Raw genomic sequence first — 24165 nt, 5'->3', positions numbered from 1 at the left:
GTGCAGTATATGCCAGAAAGAATTTGCTTACCACCACAGCACATCATCATTAAGATATATTTTAACTAATTCTCATCCTACCGCGCGGAATTCATCACCAGCTGTCGCAGACAATAACTAATACTACTGACTACTGGCACTACTTTCCCCTGTGAGCCGCTATTCTCTAAAGCTGGCAATATTGTATGTAGGACGTGGGCATCTTTTTATTCAGATAATGTGAATAAACTGTGCTGCCTCAACTCTTGGCTGACTTAATTATAGACTTTCATAGACAGTTTTCATACTCATAATAATTATTACATTGTAAATTATGTACATTGTACATAACATGTACTACTGCTAACAATTGTTTAAAATATAGTTATTCTATATGTAGCTGTCTTATTTTTTTGAGAATGCAGGTTTTTGCTAGATTAATTCTAAGATTAATCGAAGATTAACTGGTTCAGACAAGTTATTAATCACGATCAATTTTTATAATCGTTGTGCAGCTCTACTTTATATACAAGTTGTATATGGTACTCTGTTTGCAGCTGGTAGATAGGAAACTTAGGAAAATTCATTTAATGGACTCTCTTTCTCACAAAGGACAACAGACCATTGGAAAAAGGTGAGCATGAAATACTTCACTAGGTTTGTCGGTAAATCTTACAAAAAGCAGCAGTTATTGCCTTTGCATTCTAGCATAAATGGTTTAATCTAAGAACTCACTGTTAGCAACAATATTTGCAGGAAGCTTGTTTTTGTTGATGAGAGGTTTGCTGATTATGCTGTGACAGATAGTGAGATGGCGGCTATGCAACAGAAGGATTGTGTAAGCTGTGGACTGTATGTTATCAAGGTGAGTGACACTCTCACTCGTAGAGGTCTCAAAACTTCAACAATTATCAGTAGGAAACATCTGGTTGGATTATTTATCTACACATTAACTATTACTAAGGAACCTAGTCCTATTCTGTCAATTTTCACTGTTAACCACAATGTTTTTTCAGCAAAATTAGTGTGATTCCTTGTAGGGGGTTATGCAATAATCTTGTACTTTCTAGATATTCGGCACATTTTTTGTTGTTGTAAACTTATTAAAGAATAATTCTAAGAATCTCTATTTTCTATAATGTTATTATTATTTTCAGCATGCGCAACGATATGTTGAATCGTTTGATCTAGAAAATAGAAAATATGGTGATATGTCTTTAAATCCTTCCACATACCGAAAAGAATTATTGGCACGTATAAAGGTATGTGAAACAATAATTATTCCCAGCAGATTTAGCACATCTGTATATCTTGCAAATATATGTTAAAATACTTCCTCACTTATTTAGTTTAATTTTCTTAACCTGAACTAACAACTTTTTAATATTTTTGCATTGAATTTTGTTTTTAACCAGTTGTCTGTATTTATGTTAGGAAGATGGTCGAGCATTGGCGGATATCAAGCTCTCTATTGAAGCAGGTAGGTTGAAGATGTAAGCCACATACAGGCTAACAAGTTTTATATTTGTATCATGTTATTACATAAAAATTATTTACTGTGTTCACCAATCTAGAGCATGAGAATACTATTCTGATATCTTTAAATAGTATAGTGTTGGTATCTACAGACATTACCAGCTTTATATATATCTAATGCATGTTCTTAACCCTTTGGCTACGGTGCGCTTACGGCCGGGAAAATACCAGCGTTTGGAGGCAATCACTAGGGCGAATTGAGCCTTCGACATGACTGCATAAAAACTGCAGTAACTTACATCATAATTCTGGTAGTTACTGTTAGCAATATAACGAGGATATTTCTGCACAGCACCAAGCTGCTACAATGACACACCAACCTCCCCTTTGCCACCAGCCTTCACCACCACGGTGATACACGCCCACAGCAGAATGCTGTCACCGATCTCACGGCAGTACAAATCTGCCAACCCGTAGGCAACCAAATCAGCAGCCTCACTGCTACCCAATGGACTCTCAAGTCCGATCTCCACAGCGCAAATTACTTGTCAGTAGAAGCACGGCAATGCAGATGATCAGCTCACTTGCTCTCCACTGAGCCTTCGGCCAAGCATCTGTTTAACGCCTGCTTATACAGCGAGAGCTGTTAGTCCCCCAGCTTTTCCTTGCTTTAAGCTGGCGGTTTTCGTGAGAAGCCAGCTTTTCTATAGCCCTGGCTTCCCAGGATAGCCAGCCCTTGCATTACCAGCTAATCACTGAAAAGCCTCGAATATTTACATAATATCCCACAGTTACATAAATAAGTATGCATAGGAAAGCTGAGAAATTTCTCTACAAGCTGATAATTTTTCTATGCAAATAGCTTGCAAATGCTTTCCAGCAAGTCTCAATTTGTTGAAGCTATTAATTTTTTTATACGCCATTTTCGATTGTATTTTCCTAATTGATAAAGGTAATTGACAATGTTGTATAAATAATACTTGCACGGATTCATAGGTTCTCAACAATTTGCAAGAGAAATTGGTCGTCAAAGAGCATTGAAAGTGGAGTTATGAGCTCCGATGCATTGCGGGAGCGCCACTCGAAATTCTCAGTGCATGACCACAAAGACCAACGAAAAATGGAGGCCTGACAATGTCGCCTAAACTTCGCTATAACTTATATGCAAATTGGGATAGAGCTATAAATGAATATGCATATGAAAGCTTAGAAATTTCTCAACAGGCAGCCATTTATTCCCTGCAAATCGTTCCTGCAAATTTATTCGTCTGTGAATATTTCTATCAACATTGTGATGTGTCGAAGTTGCCAATTTTCTATCATAAAACATCGATATCAAATACATTTTTGGAAGCAATAACTCTGTGAAAATGGTTTATGATCAGCATCTGCACGGTGTCATATGTTTGCAAGAGTTTGCAAAGAAACTGGTTGTCCAAGTCGTCCTTTCCAAGCCAGCAAGCTTTCATCTACAGATATGAATTTACCACGCAGCGAAACAAAATATAACCAGTCGCATATCATGGCAAAAGCTCTAACTTGAAAAATTTATTGCTAGCAAGCTATTCAAAATTGTCAGCAAAATGCACAGTAGAAAGTAAACTTGCTTCTATTTGTCTTTCTATTTTTAGTTTGATTAAAAATCAGCGTAGATAATAAAAGATTGTGGACCAGTAGGACAACAGAGTAGGCTTTTTGAAAATACTTATATGCAAAACTAAATAAGTAACTCGCCAAATATCTTTACCATCAACAGGCTCCGAAGCATCGCAATGTTTTGGAGGCATATTTATTCGTTTCGTTAAATATAACAGTTATAATGGCCGATGTTATAAAAAGCTTTAAATATTAAAAATACTTGACTGTTTAAAAATTCGAACTTACTCCTGCCAAGCTGTCAGCAGAATGTAATTTTTTTGGTGTCAAGTCAGCTCCTCTTTGAAATCCGTGTAGTTTGCATCATATTATGTAATGTATTATGTAACACCCTCTTTGTCATGTAGCTAGAACTAATCCCTCAAGCCAGCATTAATGAGAATACATGCATAGTGTCAAGGTGTACATTTTGTGATTGCTCTAATAAACCACAAGCTATTTCGGCTCGAAACTTCACTAGAAATGTCAGTGAAGGTATCCGAGCTTATCAAGACATGAGGATGGTAAAAGCGGTGACTTCAGTGTCTGGGTGGACAAGCTAGAGTTAGTGGCCAAGCTTCAAAGTGGACGATCTCACAACCTTCTTACCATTATTCTTGTCAGGAGCAGCATTTGCCGTGTATAAACATTTAGAAGATGATATCAAGGAAGACTACCCTAAACTAAAGGCAGCTTTGTTGACAGCTTTTAGTGTAGACAGGTTCAGTGCTTATATTCAGCTGCAAAACCGAGCTTTAAGAGATGGTGAAGCTGTAGATGTATATCTGGCAGATCTCAAACGTTTAACAACTTTGATGGGACAATCAGAACCTGACCCATTGCTTAAATGTGCATTCATGGCAGGATTACCTACAGAAGTGGCTACACAACTAAAATCTATTGCTTCTGTAGAAGACATGGGTCTTTTGGAGTTAGTGAACAGGGCCCGCATGATGATAACTGCAGGAAATGGCGAAACGACCTCATGTGCTGCTGAGAAAAGGAGGCAGCATTGGCAGCGCCGTGAGGTCAGGTGCTACCGGTGTAATAAACTTGGTCACATCCAGAAAAACTGTTTTCAGATGCAGGGAAATGCCAGTGGGGAAGTGTATGCACCGGCTCTTCCCCCAATGTAAAAAATTCGGTGCTACCCTTTGTTTATGTATGGATAAAAGGCACAAAAATAAAAGCATTGGTGGATAGTGGATGTGAGCAATCAATTATACAACAACAGTGGGAACAGCAGTTAGGATTGCTGCCGAAAGGTCCTCAGCGACAAATAATGATGTTAAATGGACATATCACTACATGCAAGGGTGAGACAACTCTTGATATAGAACTGGATCACTCTTGTAAAATTACAGTTCAGTGTATGATTGCTCCGAAGCTAGTAAGCGGTTGCCAGATGATACTGGGAATGGATGGCATTGCAAAGCTAGGCGGGGTATCTATAGATAAAAATAGAGGTGTACTCTTTGGAGCAAGACAGTTAAGAACAGTTGGCGTGATGCTATGTAACAAAGCTAGTCCTGTCAGTCATAATGATGACCAGCAGCCGCCGATAGTTATAGATGATAGAGACTTTAAAGCACAATTTGATGGTCACAAGTGGACAGTTGCTTGGAAGTGGTTAAGTAGAGAGCCTATATTGTCCAATACATGTGGAGAATACGCTATAAATGATGCCGTCAGAGAAGAATATGAAAAACAGGTTATGCAATGGATAGAAAACGGATGGCTGCAGCCACACCGAGAAGCGCTTCATGGACCTGTAACTGGCATTATTCCATTGTTGGCAGCTACACAACCTAATAAAGAGACAAAGGTACGACCTGTAATGGATTATAGCAGAGAACTGAATGGGTATGTCAGCAGTCATCCTGGTTTGGACACCGCAGTATGCCAAGACAAACTCCGCAAGTGGCGTAAGTTAGGCAGTGATGCTTGCATGTTAGACTTAAAGAAAGCATATTTACAACTGCATGTGGATGGTAGTTTGCAGAGATTTCAAGCTGTTATGTTCCATGGAACATTGTATGTCATGACTAGACTAGGTTTTGGTCTCAATGCAGCGCCTAAGATTATGTCAAAAATATTGTCAACAGTGTTGCCACTTGGTCCTACGGTTGCTGCTGGTACTGATCATTATATCGATGATATTTTAGTAAATAAGTCAGTAGTGCCAGTCGAAGTTGTGCGCAGCCATTTGTTAAAGTTTGGTCTAGTCACAAAAGAGCCTGTCGATTTACGTGAAGCGCGTGTTCTAGGGCTTCGCGTGACAATCAGTAAAAAAGGTACATGTACATGGCAACGTGACTCAGCTGTGCCAACAGTAGAAAGCATTCGTACAAAAAGAGATTTGTTTTCTGTGTGTGGTAAACTGATTGGTCACTACCCAGTAGCTGGCTGGCTACGAGTCGCATGCAGCTACATGAAGCGGTGTGCTGCTGATGGCAAGTGGGATGATGCAATAGCAAAAGAAGTGCAGCATATGTTAGATGAAACACTAAATAGGGTAACAAGACATGACCCAGTGCAAGGCAAATGGTCTGTGAATAGAGATGAGTGTTGCAAGGTCTGGTGTGATGCGAGCTCTATAGCTATTGGTGTGTGCATAGAAATGGAAGGTAGCATCGTAGAAGATGCATCATGGCTAAGGAAAATTGATGACAGTATGCATATAAATGTAGCTGAACTTGAAGCCGTACTTAAAGGATTAAATCTTGCAATAAAGTTGGGAGTAAAACAAGCTACGATTGTCACTGACTCATTATCAGTGTATAACTGGGTTAATTCCATTATCACAGAAAGCCATCGCCCCAAAGTCAGTGGATTTTCAGAAATGATAGTCAAAAGGCGGTTTGGGGTTATTGCGCAATTGGTAGAAGAATATGGCATCACTCTACAAATGTCCTTGGTCAAGTCAGCGGACAATCGTGCTGACGTTTTAACGAGGGTGAACAAAAAGTGGCTGAAACCACTAGTATCATGTGTGGGCATAGCAGCGGAGGAAGTTTCAAGTATTGATGAAGAAATGTATAACATGCATCAAGTTCACCATTTAGGAGTTGACAAGATGAGTTACTTAGCTAATCAGAGGTTTGGTGACAGAGCCTCAAAAGATGTGATTGAAAGGGTTGTGAAAGAGTGTCAAATCTGCAAACAAATTGATCCTTCACCTGTGAGATGGGAGAGAGGAAATTTGGAAGTCGAAAAGGTGTGGCATAGACTTGCTGTTGACATCACACATGTGGGCCGAATACCTTATTTGACCATCTTGGATTGCGGCCCTAGCAGATTTGCAATATGGTTAAAACTGAGAGATGAGACAGCCAACTCTGTAATAGCACAGTTGGTACGCATATTTGAGGAGCGGGGTCCCCCACAAGAGTTGCTTTCTGACAACGGTCCATGCTTCAGAAGCGCAGTTGTCTAGCATCCTAAAAACATGGAACGTAAATCATTTGTTAAGTTGCGCTTACAGGCCATCTGGTAATGGCATTGTCGAACGTAACCATAGGACAATTAAAAGAATGACTGCGCGTTCAGGAAATGAGGTTAACAGAATGGTATTTTGGTACAACAATACCCCAAACAGGCGAGGTATTGTACCTTCGCAAATGCTATACTCCTACGCAGTAAGAAATCCTGACGTCGTTGCAGAGCCACAAAGATTTTCACGTGGAGCGTTAAGAAACCCGTACAAAATTGGTGACGCAGTATATGTTAAGCCAGTGCATGCTAAATGTACTACTGTATGGGCAAAAGGAACAGTAACTGCGTTGGTATCTGATGTAGTCTTAGAGGTTGATGGCACAAACAGGCACATTTCAGAAATACGGTTAGCTGATTGTAATGACGAGGATACGGGCAGTGATAGGGTGTTAAGTGACGATGCTGTGGAAGTTGAATTTGATAATCTCAACATCTGTAAAAATGACAATAGTTCCGTAGACTCAGATACTGAGAGTGACAGTGATCATGACAACGAAAATACTGCAGTGGGCAATACCAGACCAATTAGAGACAGGCGACCTCCAGAAAGATATGGAGAATTTTATGAACACTAGAGCCATGTTTGGGTTGTGACGATTTGTATTGTCAGTTCAGATATACATGTATGTTATGCTAGTATGTAATCTATTAATATTTTCTGATTACCCTGGTTGTGATTTATAAATCAAGGGGTGATGTAGTTTGCATCATATTATGTAATGTATTATGTAACACCCTCTTTGTCATGTAGCTAGAACTAATCCCTCAAGCCAGCATTAATGAGAATACATGCATAGTGTCAAGGTGTACATTTTGTGATTGCTCTAATAAACCACAATCTGTAAATACTCCCGGTTTTATCGCCGGCCGTTTCACTCTCACTTTCGCAATTCAATTCACCCTGTTGATTTTATTTTTTACTTTCACCGTCTACCCCACATTCTTCTGACCTGATATCCTTTTCTTCACTTCCAAACCAGTCGATGTCTTCCTCTAAACAAACTTTTTTAGCAGAGCTTGAACAACCGCGTGCGTTCATGATGAATAGATTTCTATAAAACATCACATCTTTGCAAAGTGTATTGCTTGCACATGCATATTAGGGACTATTTATAATCTCAAAACAGTATTACAAAGCTAGCGGAAATTGATCAAATTACTCATATTAATGCTGTTTTTTTAATAAATAATATATTTTTAAAAAAGGTCTATCGAAGGCCGAATTATTTCGGGATCCATACGCTGAGACAATACTAGTATTCCGAGATGTTACAGATTTTGTAAACAAAGGGTTAACTAGATCAAAACTTTGTGAAGTAGTCTGTAACGTTTTCTATTTATTTATTTGTGTAATAGCCAAGGAAGAATTCACCAGAGAAGGAGCAGTGAAGTGTTTCATGACAACAGAAGATCATGAAGTTACTAACTGGAATGGCAAGGAGCTTACAGAAAACCCTGTGGAATTTCCTGCTGTCTCACTAGATGCTCAGCTTATGTATTATAAAATCAAGTACCTGAAGCGCTATAAAACACACCATACTAGTTATGGTGTATTTAACACAGGTGTCCTTTAGTGGGATATTGCCGAGGCTGGGCCGTAGTCTACACACACAAAAAAACAACAAAGGCCCACGTAGTTATGAGCAAAAACAAAAGTATCCACCCAAATATCTCACCAATCCGATAAGCAGCACACACAAAAACTAAACCAATCGACAGAGCCAACCATCATATCAACATATTCCAAGTTTCAAGTTTCTCAAAACTTGTCCCAAAGTCCCTATTAATTTGAGACTGTCCAATTGCTGTTTTAGAAATGGTCACCGCTAGCCTAGCCTAACGTCCTAATTCAACATCTCAGTAACTATCGGGGCATTGCTGAATGCTCCCGGACTTTTTGATTCCCTCTTTTAGCAATGCCCCGATAGTTATGAGATGTTGAATCAGGACGCAATTAGGTTACACTAGCGGCGACCATTTCTAAAACAGCAATCGGACAGTCTCAAATTAGTAGGGACTTTGAGACAAGTTTTGAGAAACCATAAGGTGAGTTGTGCAAGACATGACTTGAAACTTGAAATATGTTGACATGAGGGGTGGCTCTGTTGATTGGTTTAGTTTTTGTGTGTGCTGCTTATCGGATTGGGGAGATTTTTGGGTGGATACTTTTGTTGTTGCTCATAACTACGTGGACCTTTGTTGTTTTTTTTGTGTGTGTAGACTACGGCCTGGCTTCAGCAATATCCTGCTAAAGGACACCTGTAGTATTTAATGTAGTTCCAGCCGAAGATTATGAACATTGTCGACAGGAGCATATATCTGGAATGTATGATGGTATTCAGATGGTAAATGAGACCATTTTATATTATCTTAAAGAGAGTAGCTCTGACTATCAGGTCATTAGTCGGCAACTTATTAGACTGAGTCCAGCTGTACCAGAAGCTTACGAGTCATGGTGTAAGAAGTTGACTCCAGAAGATGACAATAGGAGGCCATCTCCAACATATTATGGTATGGAAAAATCCATTACGCATAGCTAAACATATTCTTCCTGTTATGCTTTCCAATGTACACATGTATGCGGATAACACACCGGACTATTATAGTGTATTACCTGTTATTTGATGCCCTGATCCAGTAGTAACTACTGTTTTATTAACATTTATGTTGCATACATTTATATAGTTTAGCCATCCTGTATTTCTAGTCAGTTTGTTTGCATTAGTGGAATATGCATCAAGGCAGTGTGTACTCAGCTGTACTCAGTGTGTACTTTATACAATTTTGCAACTTGGTGTATTCAACTTTTTCAATGGTTTTTCTATTTGTTACATATTATATTTCGTTGAGAGATGCTATGTAAATATGAACAATATATAACCTTTACATACAACATACAATGATAATACCTTCTCATAACTCTAAGCTTGAGTTTGTATGAAGTCATAAAACTTTAATGTAGCCAGGCAAATACTCACTGTTCAAGTCCATGAAGTTGAAATAAGATAACTGTTTTGTAGCTAGGCTAATATTTGCTGAAAAATCAGGTTCCAATATGTATTTAATAAAAATATAACCGCTTTGTAGCTGGGCTAATAATTGCTGAAAAGTCAGGTTCCAATATTTATTTAATAGAAATATAACTGTTTGGTAGCTGGTAAAACGTGTTTGGGTTAATGGCTGCTTACTATCTAAAGGCTGACCAACAGGATTTTGAACATTACCCTTCGGACAGTATTTTGGGGGCCATGTTTTGTCACCAAGCAGGAAACCAAAAAGCCACGCCTGCGTGACTCTTATATTTGTATTTGGTGTGGCCAAAAGCAAAACAATAGCACGTGCGTAGCACCGGTAAAACCAATACCATGAAGTCTGTGACTACGCATGTGGACATACAGCTAAAACATGTAACATCCCCTCTTTTCTAAAACAAAAAAAACATACAGATTGTCCCAATCGCATTAAAGCTAAAGCACCAAACCAAAGTGACTAAACCTAATAAACCATGGTAATATAACTCAAAATAGAGTCTATAAGAGACAAACACTATCTCAGTATCTTAATGACTAACTTTGATCATAGTCATTCAGCCAAGCTGGTTCTCGACAAACTCGGAGAGGGCGGTTCTGCAGAGCCATGTTCTCTGCAACCTCACATGGCTGCCTAACCGGATCAGGCTGGTTGTTGTCTAGAACTTGTAATTTTGGCCGAAGATCACGTCGATTTCTCCTAAACATTTCACCATCACACACTACTGCATACGACCTATCTGAAAGCGTCTTGTGCACTTGAGCCTCTTTCCAGCTTCTCTGGTGTGCTCGATAATCCCGCAACATCACTGGTTCACCAATTTTTAAAGGTGATAAATTTTTAGACGACTTGTTGCACTGTGTTGTGGTTCGTTGCCTCTTAGCTCGCTTCTCTTCAGAACTGAGCTGCTCTGCTCTTGACAACTTCACCTTGGCATCAGAAGGAAGTGTGGAACGAGTTGACCTGCCGAGAAGACGCTCTATGGGACTGGTGGTCATGTTCTCTGTTGTAGTGTTACGGAATTCTAGCAATGCTAACTCTGGGTCAGCACATCTCCTCAGAATTCTTTTGGCTATTTTCACAGCAGACTCTACTTTGCCATTAGATTGAGGGTAGTGCAGGCTGCTTGTAGTGTGAGTGAAACACCATTCTTTGGCAAAATGAACAAACTGTTGAGATGTAAACTGGGGACCGTTATCACTCTGGACTTGCACTGGAATACCCCATCTGACAAAGATCTTCTTCAGTGCTGTGATCACATCACAAGTGTCCTGACTGCTTATACGTTCATGCTCCCAATAATCAGAGGTGTAGTCTACAGCCATAACATAATGTTTCCTTTGCTGTTCAAACAGATCAACCCCTACTTTGTTCCATACCTTGAGTGGGACGTTATGGGCCTAGTATTCTTCTCTGGGTTGTTTTGGGACATCTTTCAAGCAGACCAAACATGCTTGACAATGTTTGGTAAGTTCCTCAGCCATTCCTTTCCAATACACAGACCGTCTTGCGCGGCGGAGTGTGGCTTGCACTCCTTGGTGACTGGCAACTAGTTTGTCTAACATACTTCTTTGAAGAACTCTAGGCACCAATACACGCAGTCCTTTAAATATGAGTCCTTTTTCTACTGCTAGCTCATCTCGAAATGACCAGTACTTCTTCATTGGTTCCTGAACTGCACTTGGATCATTAGGCCAGCCTTCCAACACCCATCTCATCAACATTTGCAACTCTTGATCTTGTTCTGTAGCAGCTTGTAGATCTTCATAGATCTGGTCTGGCAATGCCATATTACAGGGAACCTCGCACACAGCAAAGACATGCGACCTCTCTGGTGTCCCGGAAGGCTTCTCCATATAGCTATGTCGAGAAAGGAAGTCTGCTGAGAGCTGCTCCTTACTAGGTTTACAAACCAGCTTAACTCCCGCATATCTCTGGAGAGAGAGTAACATTGACTGCATACGATGAGGAGCCTTAAATACTGGTTTTTTGGGGATGGAGACTAAGGGCTTATGATCTGTGTGAACGGTGACATCCGAGTGGCCGAAAACATACTGGTCCAACCTTGACAGAGCATAAACCACTGCTAACATTTCCAACTCGATAGGGGCATAGTTTGTCTCACTAGCCGTCAGAGATCTAGAAATATAAGTAAGTGGATTTCCTCCCTGAAGTAGCGTAGCTCCCAAGCTTGCTGTAGAAGCATCAGTTTGAACAACTATCGGGGCATTTGTGTCAAAGAACTGGAGTGTCTCAGCATTAGTCAAACTTTTCTTAATCATCATAAAAGCATCTTGTTAACTCGACTCCCAAACAAACTTTGTACCTTTCTTTGTCTGTAACAACCTACGAAGAGGTTCTGCCTCAGCTGATAAGTTTGGAATAAACTTGGCCATATATGACACATGACCTAAAAACCTCTTTACTGCCTCAGCCGAAGTTGGTGGTTGCATTTTCTGAATAGCCTTTATCTTTCGTGGATCCGGTTTTAGACCTTTGGATGTCAGGATATGACCTATATATGGAAGATCTGAGTGAAGAAATTTGCATTTGTCTTTGTTTAGCTTAAGGCCAGACATCCTAGCCTTTTCAAGTAACTTCCTGAGATTTCTGTTATGATCCTGCCGATCTTTTCCGAATACTAGTATGTCGTCTGCAACCACAGCTATTCCTTCCAATCCCTCTAACGCATTTGCTAGCCTTCTTTGGAAACCTTCAGGGGCCGAAGAAATTCCGAATGGCATTCTAACATACTTGTAGCGTGATTCCAGAGTCCAAAAAGTGGTGAGATCTGTCGACTCTTCTGCTAACTTGACTTGCTGAAACCACTCTTTGCATCACAGAGAGAAAAACATGTCGCAGCATTCAGCTGTGGGAGTATGTCTTCTAAAGTTGGCATTTCCACATGATTGCGTAGAATTGCTCGGTTTAAGTTCTGGGGGTCAATACATATCCTAATGTCTCCGTTTGGTTTCCTGATAGGAATCATATGACTAATCCATGCTGTTGGCATGTCAACTTTCTCAATAATTCCTTGTTTCTCAAGTGACCTGATCTCCTTCTCTACTTCTGCTTTCATTGTCAATGGCACCTTTCGTGGGCGAACTTGCACTGGCCTTACTGACGACTCCAACTCAATGCGATATTCTCCTGGCAGCTCACCCAAACCACCAAATACATCCTCATACTCAAGCAGCATACCTTGAATATCTGTATCGGATACAAAATTCACTGGCTCAGACAAATGTAAGAGCTCCATTTCCAAGCAAGCAACACCTGATAGTAAACTATGTTGGCGACTTTTCATCACAAGAAAACGTAGCTTTATCTCTTTACCCCCTTGGTCCTTCACTTTCAGGTAGCACCATCCATGTGGCGTGCAAGATGTTTGATCATACATGTTGAGTGTAGTATCAGTCTTTTGTAGCTTAGGACTGCCTAGTGCGCAGTAATCATTGACTGTGAGAATGTTACAGGTCGCACCTGTATCAAGTTGAAACTCAATTTGTCGGGTGACAGCAGGAGATGATAATGTCAGTGTTGACAACAGCTTCCTATCTTTCATGGTGATGGATATACTGTTGCTATATTCTTCGTCTGTAGAATAATTCAGCAGTTGCGCTTGATGTACCAATTCCTTCTTTTTAGTTCCATCCTGAAAGTTCTGACTGCGAACCGTACAACACCGTGCATAATGATTCATCTTCAAACATTTGTGGCACTTCTGACCATAGGCTGGACATGAATGAGGGGGGTGTACTCCACTACACCTATTGCAATTGGCTGCAGAAGCAGTAGGTTTTGGCTGGCTTTTCCTGGGCTTTGGCTCATTTCTTTTATACAAGCTCAATGCATTAACATCTTCCACCACCGTGCCCTCTATTGCTTTAAGATCTCTTGCTGCCGCTTCAATTGACCGACACAATCCTAAAGCTTCTTCCAGTTTGATGTTTGGTGTCTCAAACATTCTACGCTTCATTTTGTCACTTTCTACACCAAGTATCAAAGCTTGCAGAACCATGCGATTATACATAGCGCCAAAGTCACAGTCTCGAGCAATCCTATGCAGCTCTGTAATGAACTCGTCTATAGTCATGCTGCCCTGTTTAGTTGTCAAAAGCTGATGAGTCATTGCAACTGTGTTAACCCTGGGAGCACAAAACTCTGCGAATTTCTTACATACTTGCTTATAGACCATTTTACTGGCCTCACTAGACCATGAAAAAGAATCATATATGTTTAAACCCCTAGGACCAATGGTTCGGAGAAGCAGTGCTACCTTTACAGCATCAGCACAGTCACTCTTCTCTGTTGCAACCAGAAATAAATCGAAGTTTCTCTTGAACCTCTTCCATTGTTCTGGCAAATCACCACCTTCCTTCAGTGGTTCGGGGCATAAAAACTTTTCCATTTTGACTGACAGTGTTAAAATTTCTACAAGAAAACTACCAATGTGACTAGTAAAACTATTATGCCAACTCCAGTTCTAAAATTTGTTAACATAATATTCTCACTGCCAGCGTCAAATACCACTATTGTAATAGTTAAAAATGTCGACTCACTCAATAATAAAATACAATACACAATCTAATTAATACTGAAACACAATAACACATTACACAACACAGTAACAAACAAAATTCGTGTGGGAATGGGCTTTAGGTAGCTTGCTGTTATAAGTTGTGATAATTACCTAAATGTTGTCTGGTTAGTTGATGATGAAACCTAATGGCTGGCCAGCCCTAAACTATCTAGATGATGTCAATCGTTAAAGATTAAAGTTACAGTCGTAATTTATTTAGCGTTCTAGCATTTCATCAGATCCTCAGGAAGTGCTGTTCTTGGTTGCATCATGGGAAGGTCTTGTAGCATCATGGGAAGAAGGGTAGACAACTCTTATCCAGACTGATTATCAATTACTAATTAATAAAGATATAATAACTCTAACAATATACAACATCCTTCCTTTCCTCGGAAGTTTAGATCCAAAACATAAAGTCTTTAAACGATTAACAATTAATACAAAGAACATATATACAGTTAAAGTAGCAGCTGGGACAGCTGCTAATACATTTTGTAGGAGTCGTACTTTGAAGGAAGCTTGCCACGATTGCTACGTGCACTTGTTCGTTGCGTTGACTTTGGAGTGTCTTGCTTCTTCGGTGTGCTACCGGGAGCTAAGTCTTGTGATTCATCAGGAATAGCTCGTTCATTCATGGTTGTCATTTCATCTGTTTCATCGGGTATACTTTGGACTGGCTTGATATGGGTTCTAGTTCTACGAAGGTGTGATGTGCCAGTGTCTACCATATAAGACCGTGGATGTGGTGTTTTACTTAAAACTTGTCCTCTGCTCCATTCATTTTCGTCATCTGTTCTGATGACTACCTCTTCTCCTTTATGTAAAGGAAGCAAGTCTCTAGCCTGTCTATCACTGCTTAACTTTTGACTTCTTTGTCTCTCTGATAGCAAGGGATATGCGTCAGGAATCAATGGTTTTAAGGTCCTTCTAGTGTAAGGCAATGGACCGCGAATACATCTGTTAAAGAGCATTTCAGATGGACTGAAAGGTAGACCTTGGACTGGAGTTTGTCGGTAGGCTAACAATGATTGATAAATGTCCGACTTAGATTCATCAGCAGCTGCCTTTTTCAAGAACTGCTTAACTGTTTGAACGTATCTTTCGGCCATACCGTTGGATTTGGGATAACGTGGACTAGAAGTTGTAATGTTAAAGCCCCATTCGGATGCAAACTGACGTAGAGCCATACTACCAAAAGGCATGTTGTCTGCAACTACATCAATAGGTACCCCATGAACAGCAAATATACTTTTTAATGCTAGTGTGACATCTTTGGCAGTCTTCCCTTTGATGATCCTTAGTTCTGGATAATGAGAATAAAAGTCCACCACTAGTAAGTAGCTGTTGTTTTTAAACTCTAGTATGTCCATTCCAACTTTATTCCATGGTAACTTAGGTACTTCATGTGGTAGCAACGGCATTTTCTGTTGTCTATTAGAAAATCTCAGGCATATAGGACACTCAGCTACAAGTTGCTTAATCTGTTGATTCATGCCAGGCCAGTACATGCTTTGTTTCGCTCTCTCGATGCATTTATCCATTCCCAAGTGTCCTGAGTGAAGCTTCGTGAGGTATGGGCGTTGCTGAGACTTAGGGATCACTAGACGCTCACCTCTGTAAATCAATCCATCACTGAGATATAACTCATCACGTACACCCCAATATGGCTGTAACTCAATTGGAACCTGTTTTTTTACAGCCCAACACCAACCACTTAGAATTGCCGATGTTAGGAGTTTCATGGTATCATCCATGGCATAATGCATCTTTATTTCTTCTTTGGCGGACTCTTCTAACTGAAGTGAGTGAATCATGACAACATCATCTTCAATGTTATCGCTGATGCCCTCGAGATATGCCCGTGACAGAGTGTCAGCTAAGTATAGATATTTGCCAGGCACGTAGTGGATCTTTTCAACTCTGTATCTTTGTAATCTTACAAGAAGTCTCTGTAGTCTAGGTGATGCTTTGCAAAGTGGTTTCTGAACAATGGAGACCAGAGGTTGGTGATCTGTCTGAACATCAATTCTACGTCCATAAGTATAAGTGTTAAATTTTTCACACCCATATACTATAGCTAGCAACTCTTTATCAATTTGTGGATAGCCCTCTTCAGTCTTAGTTAGAGCCCGTGAGGCATAAGCTACTGGTTGATTCGCTTGAAGCAAAACTGCTCCTAGACCACCCTGAGAAGCATCAACTTGCAAAACAATGTCTTTTTCTGTGTCAAAATACTTCAGAACTGGTTCATTAGTTAGAACAGCTTTTATTTTAGTCATAGCCTCTTCTTGTTGATTGCCCCATACCCATAGAGTGTCTTTCTTTAGTAGGTCTCTAATTGGTTGAGTTTCCTTTGATATATTTGGAATATATCCTCTCAGAAAATTAAGTGATCCCATGAGCCTTTGAATTCCTTGTCGGTCTACTGGGTTTGGCATCTGCTTGATTGCTCTGACCTTTTCTGGATCAGGTTTTAGCCCATGCTTGGACACAATGTGGCCCAAATAGTTAACTTCCGACTGATTATGTTGAATTTTGTCCTTGTTAAATTTAATGTTGTTCTCTCTTGCCCGTTGTAGCAATCTTCTGAGTTTTCTATCATGATCTTCTTGGTCTGTACCAGCAATAATCAAGTCATCAAAATAGATGCAAACATCAAGGTCACCAAATACTTCTTCGACTCTCTTTTCAAATACCTCTGCACTAGAGTTAATCCCAAAGGGTAGACGCTTGTAGCAGTACCTGCCAAATGGCGTATTGAAAGTTGTAAGTAGCTGTGATTGGCGATCGAGTGGAACATGCCAGTATCCTGCTTTCATGTCTACAATGGTGAAAACAGATTTTCCTGTGAACTTGAATGATATGTTTTCTAGCGTTGGAATATGATGATGCTCACGAAGAATCGCTTTATTTAACTCTTTTGGATCTAGACATATTCTGACACTGCCATCTCGTTTCTCTACCACCACCATACTGTTTACCCATGGTGTTGGTTGGTCAACTTTGGCAATTATGTCATTGGCTTCCATTTTGTCTAGCTCAGCTTTCACTTTGTCTACCATACTCAGAGGTATGCGTCTTGCTCTGTTGATAACTGGTTTCACTTCAGAATTTACCCTAATAGTATGTTCTTTTTCGAGACAGCTCATTCCCTGAAAACAATCTGCATACTCCTCTAAAATGGCTTGATTGTTAACACTGTCAATTCTCTTGACTATATTCAGTTCCACACATGCTTGAAGGCCTAATATTGGTACAACATCCTCGTCAACGAGCTCAAATACGAGTTCATCTTCTGTTTTGTCAGTATTTAGCTTTAGCGTGGTTTTGCCAGCATTTGGTAGGACATCATTGGAATATGTTATAAGTCTTGCAGTGCTTTTTTGTATGATAGCCTTCAGATCTTTGGCATACTTCAATGGTAAAACATTTGCCTGTGCACCAGTATCTACTTTAAAAAGGATTTGTTTTGAAACAGAATCATGTGAAAGTTTGTATGATTTATACCATCCTTTTTTCGAATCCCTATCGTTGGCTATCATTCCAATGAATAGGTCACTAACCCCAATATCCGATCTTTTTACCGTGACTGAATTTACTTCCTTCTTGGTACCAGTACACTTTTTTCTAAAATGATTTTTCAAGCCACATTTATTGCATGTCTCTCCATAGGCAGGACATTTCCCTTTAAAGTGGTCGTAACCACAAAATTTGCAGTCAATAATTTTCCTAGGCGCTGGTATAGGAGGTCCTTTACTTGTTCCGTTGCTTCTGTTTACAACTGCCACCACTTTTTCACTAGCCATTTCAGCTAACTGATTTTTTGTGACTTCTGATGCTCGGATCATATCAATGGCATTGTTCAGGTTTACGTCTCTATTTTGCAACAATTTTTCCTTGAGCCTCTGATCTTTTATTCCAAACACACAGCGTACTAATATCATCATGTCTCGTTGCTCAGCAAATTCACATTTATTAGCTTGAGTTTTTAGCCTTTTAACAAACATATCAATAGGTTCACCTTCGGTTTGAGTCAAAGACATAAAAACATACCATTCATACAGTAGGTTTCTCCTCGGGTTGAAGTAACCTTCAAATTTTGCCAAGACATCAGGAAGGCGAGTCCTAACTTCAGGTGGCTCTGCCTCCTCATCAAATTCAAATTGATCTAATATTTCCACAGCATCTTCGCCAATGCAATGTCGTAGTATAGCTATTTGTCTCCTCCATATTGCATTATTTGCCGGCGGCCAAGCCCCATTTTCATCAGCAGGCCCAGCAATGAGGTTTATTGCATCCAAATAATTTTCAAAATTCCTCCTCCATTTCCTCCAGTTTTCCGCCAAATTTCCATCCATGCACAGCTCAGCCGGTGAGGTTAATCCAAAACCATCCATAGCAACACACAAGCAGTACACAGAAATTGGAAAACAAATAAGAAGCAGGCCTAATCAGCTGATATTCAAAATATATTACTTGGCTGGGTTCTCATCAATCAGCAAATCTTGATGTATTTTGCTGCCACCATGTTATAAGTTGTGATAATTACCTAAATGTTGTCTGGTTAGTTGATGATGAAACCTAATGGCTGGCCAGCCCTAAACTATCTAGATGATGTCAATCGTTAAAGATTAAAGTTACAGTCGTAATTTATTTAGCGTTCTAGCATTTCATCAGATCCTCAGGAAGTGCTGTTCTTGGTTGCATCATGGGAAGGTCTTGTAGCATCATGGGAAGAAGGGTAGACAACTCTTATCCAGACTGATTATCAATTACTAATTAATAAAGATATAATAACTCTAACAATATACAACACTTGCCGAGTGACTCCCCAACGTAAACTTATTAAATCAATTTATTTTAAACACAACCCAATTTCGTTAACATAAAATCAATCAAAATAACTCAGGGCACCATAAAACGTGTTTGGGTTATGGCTGCTTACTATCTAAAGGCTGACCAACAGGATTTCGAACATTACCCTTCGGACTGTATTTTGGGGGCCATGTTTTGTCACCAAGCAGGAAACCAAAAAGCCGCGCCCGCGTGACTCTTATATTTGTATTTGGTGTGGCCAAAAGCAAAACAATAGCATCGGTAAAACCAATACCACGAAGTCTGTGACTACGCACGTGAACATACAGCTACGACATGTAACAGCTGGGCTAATAATTGCTGATAAGTCAGGTTCTAATCTGTATTGTAATTAGAAGAAAAAGTATAACCGTTTTGTGGGCAAGCTAAAACCTGCTGTAGTCATATAAAATAACTGCTTTGCAATGTAGTACATACGCAATAGTTTGTAATAATATTATCAATGTACAAGCTCTATTCAAGAGTATAGTAAAAACCATTTACAACAACAGCCTACTACAACTACGCAGTACAACTAGCATTAGCAGTTTCGTAGTTCCGTAGAAACGACCTTGTCAACGTGCAGTTATATTGTAGGCGCCAAAATTTATTTATGTGTACATTCCGCAACCGAGTGAGGAATTGCGGCTAGATACTCACAAATCGTTATCATTTTTAGATCTGACCCTGCCATTCCAGTGGTTTTGAGTTCAATGGGCTATCATTGCGTTGCTATGCGTTGTCTCGTTCATTCAACTTCATTGAACTAAAAACCCTATTTTTAGTTCAATGGTTTTAAGTTCAATGGTCTCGTTTTATAATTTAGACTGTGATCTATCGAAGTCGTAACATTGCACTCGTTAAGATATTAGCGAGGCTTACATATATTTAGTTCGTGCCATACATCTTCCTCTTTGTACCAGCTTATCGCCATCCTTTCTGAAGAGGCAATTACTCTAAAATAGAAATTCAATAAGTATTAAATTTTATAACAGTTTATTCAAACTTTCGACGAACGCATTATCCCGTATGGTGATCGTGCGAGTTCGTTAAATTATACGCCTGATGTTCTTAACGTTAAAAAACACTGGGCTTGATTAGTAAACTTTTTGAATAGATAGCTTTTCAAATAGATCGGCTTTTTGAATAGATAGCTAATTTACTCTTTAATCTTTCAGTGAGGCAAATATTTTTTTACAATTTTAAGTTTGTATGACACGACCTTGTGATCGTGTTTTAAGATGCCTGTCGTTGCTACACCTAGCCATATATGACAATGTTATGCACAACTAATCCGAGTCCACGCACAACATCAGTGTTGAAATTGCTTATCATAGTATTCTATTTTGACTATGTTTAGCTTGTGCACTTTTGCTTAGCTTGTGAGAACTAATTTGATTATTACAGGGTCATGGACCAATGAAGGTGTCGCTTACAACTTTTATCGTATTTTCTAGGTTAATCAGCCACGCTGATTCCGATTTTGTACTCAAAATAAAGATTGCTCCACTAACCTTCGAAGTCATTTAGGCTTTATTAAAGCGTTTCAATATCCGTTTCGAAAACAACGCAATCGGCATTACAAGCTCCGCCCACAGACCTGCCAACCCAAGAGTGGGGCAATGCGTGAGATTTGGTTTTGGGGCAATTGATGTATCAATGATAGTATATATAAAATTGTGAAAATTGGGGCAAAAATCTCACGCATTTCTCACGCTTTTTCATTTTTTCTATGGGGTGATTGCGTGAGTCTCACGCCTAATGCGTGAAAGTTGGCAGGTATGTCCGCCCATAAACATGTGACGAAACCTAGCTTTTTCAGGAACGGAAGTTAGGAATGTTTAGTCCTATTTAGAAGAATAGAGGTGTGTGTGTGTTAAAACCCATTATTATTTAAATCCAGCCTGTAAAATAATCGCAGTCTTTTATGAAAGGTATATAAACTATTTAAAATTGCTCGTAGCTTGTTACTGTAAGGGAACACCGAACAAGAATTACGATCTGTATTTACGACATCACGGGCGGAGGAGATCAAGAACAAAAGAAGGAAGAGGATGTTTCCGGTGCAAGAAGATCGGCTGGAGAGAAGGGAGGACCGGAGGCTACGACGTGAGCGAGGTTAGTCTGGGCGCGGCTCATGGAAGAGGAGCAACTGACGTACGGATACTCAAGTAAGATCATATCGCTTCATATGGTGTCAGAATATATCGAACCTACAGGCGTAATCGTGTAAAACATTGCTGTTTGTGTAACGGTATTTTACAACGGGGAGCTCGTGACAAGGCACAGATTCTCTGGAAGCTGTTGCGTTGAGGCATAAGGATCGGATATTTGCTGAGATATCGCAGGAGTAGGCGTAATTTGTGTGGAGGAAAATTTCTCAGTTTTTGCCACCCTGACTCTTAAAGACAATATAGTTTTTAACAATAATTTTGTCACTTTCATATTTTGGTGTTACCTAATTTGTTCCCTGTTAAGCACGATCCATCGTATCTTCTTGATTGCGGCATGCTGCCAGTGAAAAAGTATAGAATATGTCTGCTAGTGTGTCTGCTAGGAAATTGGGCTTAGATTTTTCCTCGGGCAACCTGGTTACCGCATGGAAAGTTTTTAAAGAGCAGTTTAATATATATGTCATTGTGAAGAAACTAAGAGAGCTCACTGTAGACGAACAGATCGGTCACATGCTTATGGCCATGGGTAGTGACTCGGTACCAGTATATATTCAGTTCACCTTCGTGCCATATGACGATGACAAAAAGAAAACCCTGGCCAACTGCATCAAATTTTTTGATGCGCATTTTGAGCCTGTTAAAAATGTGATTTTTGAGCGCTCAGTGTTTAATAAGATAACTCAGCAACCTGGCCAATCTCTGCACCAGTTTATAATTAAACTCCAAGTACAGAGTGAAAATTGTGACTACGGTGATATGCGAGATGACTTGGTAAGGGATAAAATAGTGGTGGGAGTGCGTGACATCGAGCCTCGCAAGTACCTGATTGACGTGCCTGATCTCACACTCATGTTTTGCATTCAAAAGGCGAAGCAATATGTATCAATTCAGGAGCATGTAGCTGCGATGGCGTCTACATCTGGTGCTCTGGGACCCGGTAAAGAAGAGTATGCTGGGAATGTAGACTCGGTACAGCAATACAAACCCAAATCGTCTAAACAAATGACTGCCACTGAGGAAAACAAGAGCAGTAACGCAAAGGACAAGCCTTTGCGTTACTGGGCTCTGCACCTCGACTAGCTACGCTATTGTGCACGTGGGCCCTCATCATTAAATATAGATTGATTTTTCTATTATGTCTTTTTGATTCTTTGATGAAAGTACAAACAAACAAAGCCATGCTCAAAATGTTGAAAATGGAAACATTTTGGTGGTTGTTGCTCGGCAGAAAAGTCAAGCTGCAACAAATGCAAGAGAAAAGGTCAGTGGGCAAAAATGTGCAAAGGAGCCCAGCAAGTATCTGCACTGGAGGAGAATGACGATGGAGTAGATAGTTTGTTTCTAGGAAGTTACCGACGACTAAGCCGCATAAACCACATTGACACCATTGACACCATCTCGGAAACATCCCCTTCCTTCTTTTGTCCTTGATCTCCTCCGCCCGTGATGTCGTAAATACAGATCGTAATTCCTGTTCGGTATTCCCTTACAGTTACATGATGTTTAAATAGGCTAGACGCCAAGAAAAATGAGCTCAAAAAGAGCGGTTTTATCACAAGCTGGCGATGTTATCGCGCTTTTTTAAATATGCAATGTTAAATAGCTAATCTACCTTTCAGAAAAGACTGAGATTATTTTTAAGGCTGAATTTAGATATTAATGGATTTTAAAACACCCATCTCTATTATTCTAAATCGGTCTAATCATCCCTACGTAACTTCTGTTCCTAACGTATTTATGGGCGGAGCTTGTTGTTCCGATCGTGTTGTTTTTGAGACCGATTTTAAAACGCTGTAAAAAAGTTTTCATTACTCTGAAAGTTAGTGGACTAATCTTTATTTTGAGTACAAAATCGGAATCAGCCTGTCTGACTTACCTAGTAAATACGATAAAAGTTGTACGTGACAGTTATGATTTAAACTATTGTAAGCAATACTGATATTTCCCTGTAACAGTTATTTCTTTTATTTTTCAAGTCAAGCAATTAAAATACAATGTACACAACTAATAAAATTCTAAACAATGATATTAATCACAAAAATTTAGACTAGCTAATGAAAGATACATCCTTACTCAAACGTTCGTCCATGTTTGTTTGCTCAGTCCGGAAGCTTGCGAGTTGTCACAGTCAAACGAGAGTCATGACAGTCCATAGGTAGAGAATTTTGGCAGGTGGTTGGGAAAAGAGACTAGAATAGACTCCACAGGCAGGAGCGAGAGGTTCCTCATCGGACAAAGGGAGAGCGCCTCAGCAGGCCCTCGGGAAAGGGATTGAGTCATTGCAGCTGGCCTCTTTTATAGATGTCTAGCATGTGTGAAGGCTAGCCTGTGGGAGTAGGTTGAGTGTTAAGGTTCAGTGTTTTATGTCATATGTGAGAAGATGTCTTGTTTGCATAAGCTGTGCACGTGATGTAGACATGTAGGGTTGAGCCCATGACTTACTCCTGTTATCTAGGTTGTGTTTGACAGAGAATTGCAGATCTGGATATGTATAATCATTTGATTCATCTCTAAGGTTTGTTTGATTCCAATGTTTTTTGATGATTTTCTGGCGGCGGTTGGTAGATTTAGTTGCTTTCACATCTCTGGCAGTTTCTCTAGCTGGTGTAGACGTAATTTTTATGACTGATTCCTCCTATTTATAAGTTTCTAGTTTGCTTTTGACATTTTCTATATATTGGATCTTTTGGCGTCTTGGTGCTTGTATGTATTATATGCTTATCTTGTGGTCTGGTTGCATTCCCTGTTGGTATGATGTTTTTATGATATTTCCATACAACAACAACATACAGTGGTGGGCGAAGTAAACTAGACCCCTTTATTGAAAAACTGAAATTCTCATTGTCACTCATAGTGAATGTAGTTGAAAGCTATAAGTTATATATTACATTAACCCTTAATTTAGGATGACTTTAAATATGTAACCCAAACTGTTGTGAA

The 24165-nt window shown here is 39.7% G+C and overlaps 3 protein-coding genes across 4 annotated transcripts in view; 2 read left to right on the top strand and 1 right to left on the bottom strand.

The window, feature by feature from the left end:
* Window positions 1-4507: 4507 nt before the first annotated feature.
* Window positions 4508-6526, top strand: LOC137406944 (uncharacterized). The gene has a single exon (XM_068093545.1). The coding sequence runs from the start codon at window positions 4508-4510 to the stop codon at window positions 6524-6526; it is 2019 nt and encodes a 672-aa protein (XP_067949646.1).
* A 3625-nt stretch (window positions 6527-10151) lies between these two features.
* LOC137406943 (uncharacterized) lies at window positions 10152-10940 on the bottom strand. Its single transcript, XM_068093544.1, has one exon. It carries the CDS (start codon window positions 10938-10940, stop codon window positions 10152-10154), a length of 789 nt encoding a protein of 262 aa, XP_067949645.1.
* A 9067-nt stretch (window positions 10941-20007) lies between these two features.
* The window catches only part of LOC137406027 (uncharacterized), a 39281-nt gene continuing 35123 nt past the window's right edge, over window positions 20008-24165 (top strand). Inside the window, exon 1 of one of the 2 annotated variants that reach the window (XM_068092540.1) lies at window positions 20008-20027. The gene's annotated coding sequence lies outside the window, so the exon portion shown is untranslated. The remainder of the gene's footprint in view (window positions 20028-24165) is intronic. The other variant, XM_068092539.1, reaches the window with a different exon arrangement.

This window comes from Watersipora subatra, chromosome 10, assembly GCF_963576615.1.
Source record: "Watersipora subatra chromosome 10, tzWatSuba1.1, whole genome shotgun sequence".
Taxonomy (NCBI): Eukaryota; Metazoa; Bryozoa; class Gymnolaemata; order Cheilostomatida; family Watersiporidae; genus Watersipora; species Watersipora subatra.
Note: the sequence above shows the minus strand (reverse complement) of the source record. Positions and strands in the feature narration are given on the sequence as shown.

What these genes read in the sequence shown, in the direction of transcription:
- LOC137406944 (XM_068093545.1), top strand. Translation starts at nt 4,508, where the DNA reads ATGGATGGCATTGCAAAGCTAGGCGGGGTATCTATAGATAAAAATAGA.
- LOC137406943 (XM_068093544.1), bottom strand. Translation starts at nt 10,940, where the DNA reads ATGGCTGTAGACTACACCTCTGATTATTGGGAGCATGAACGTATAAGC.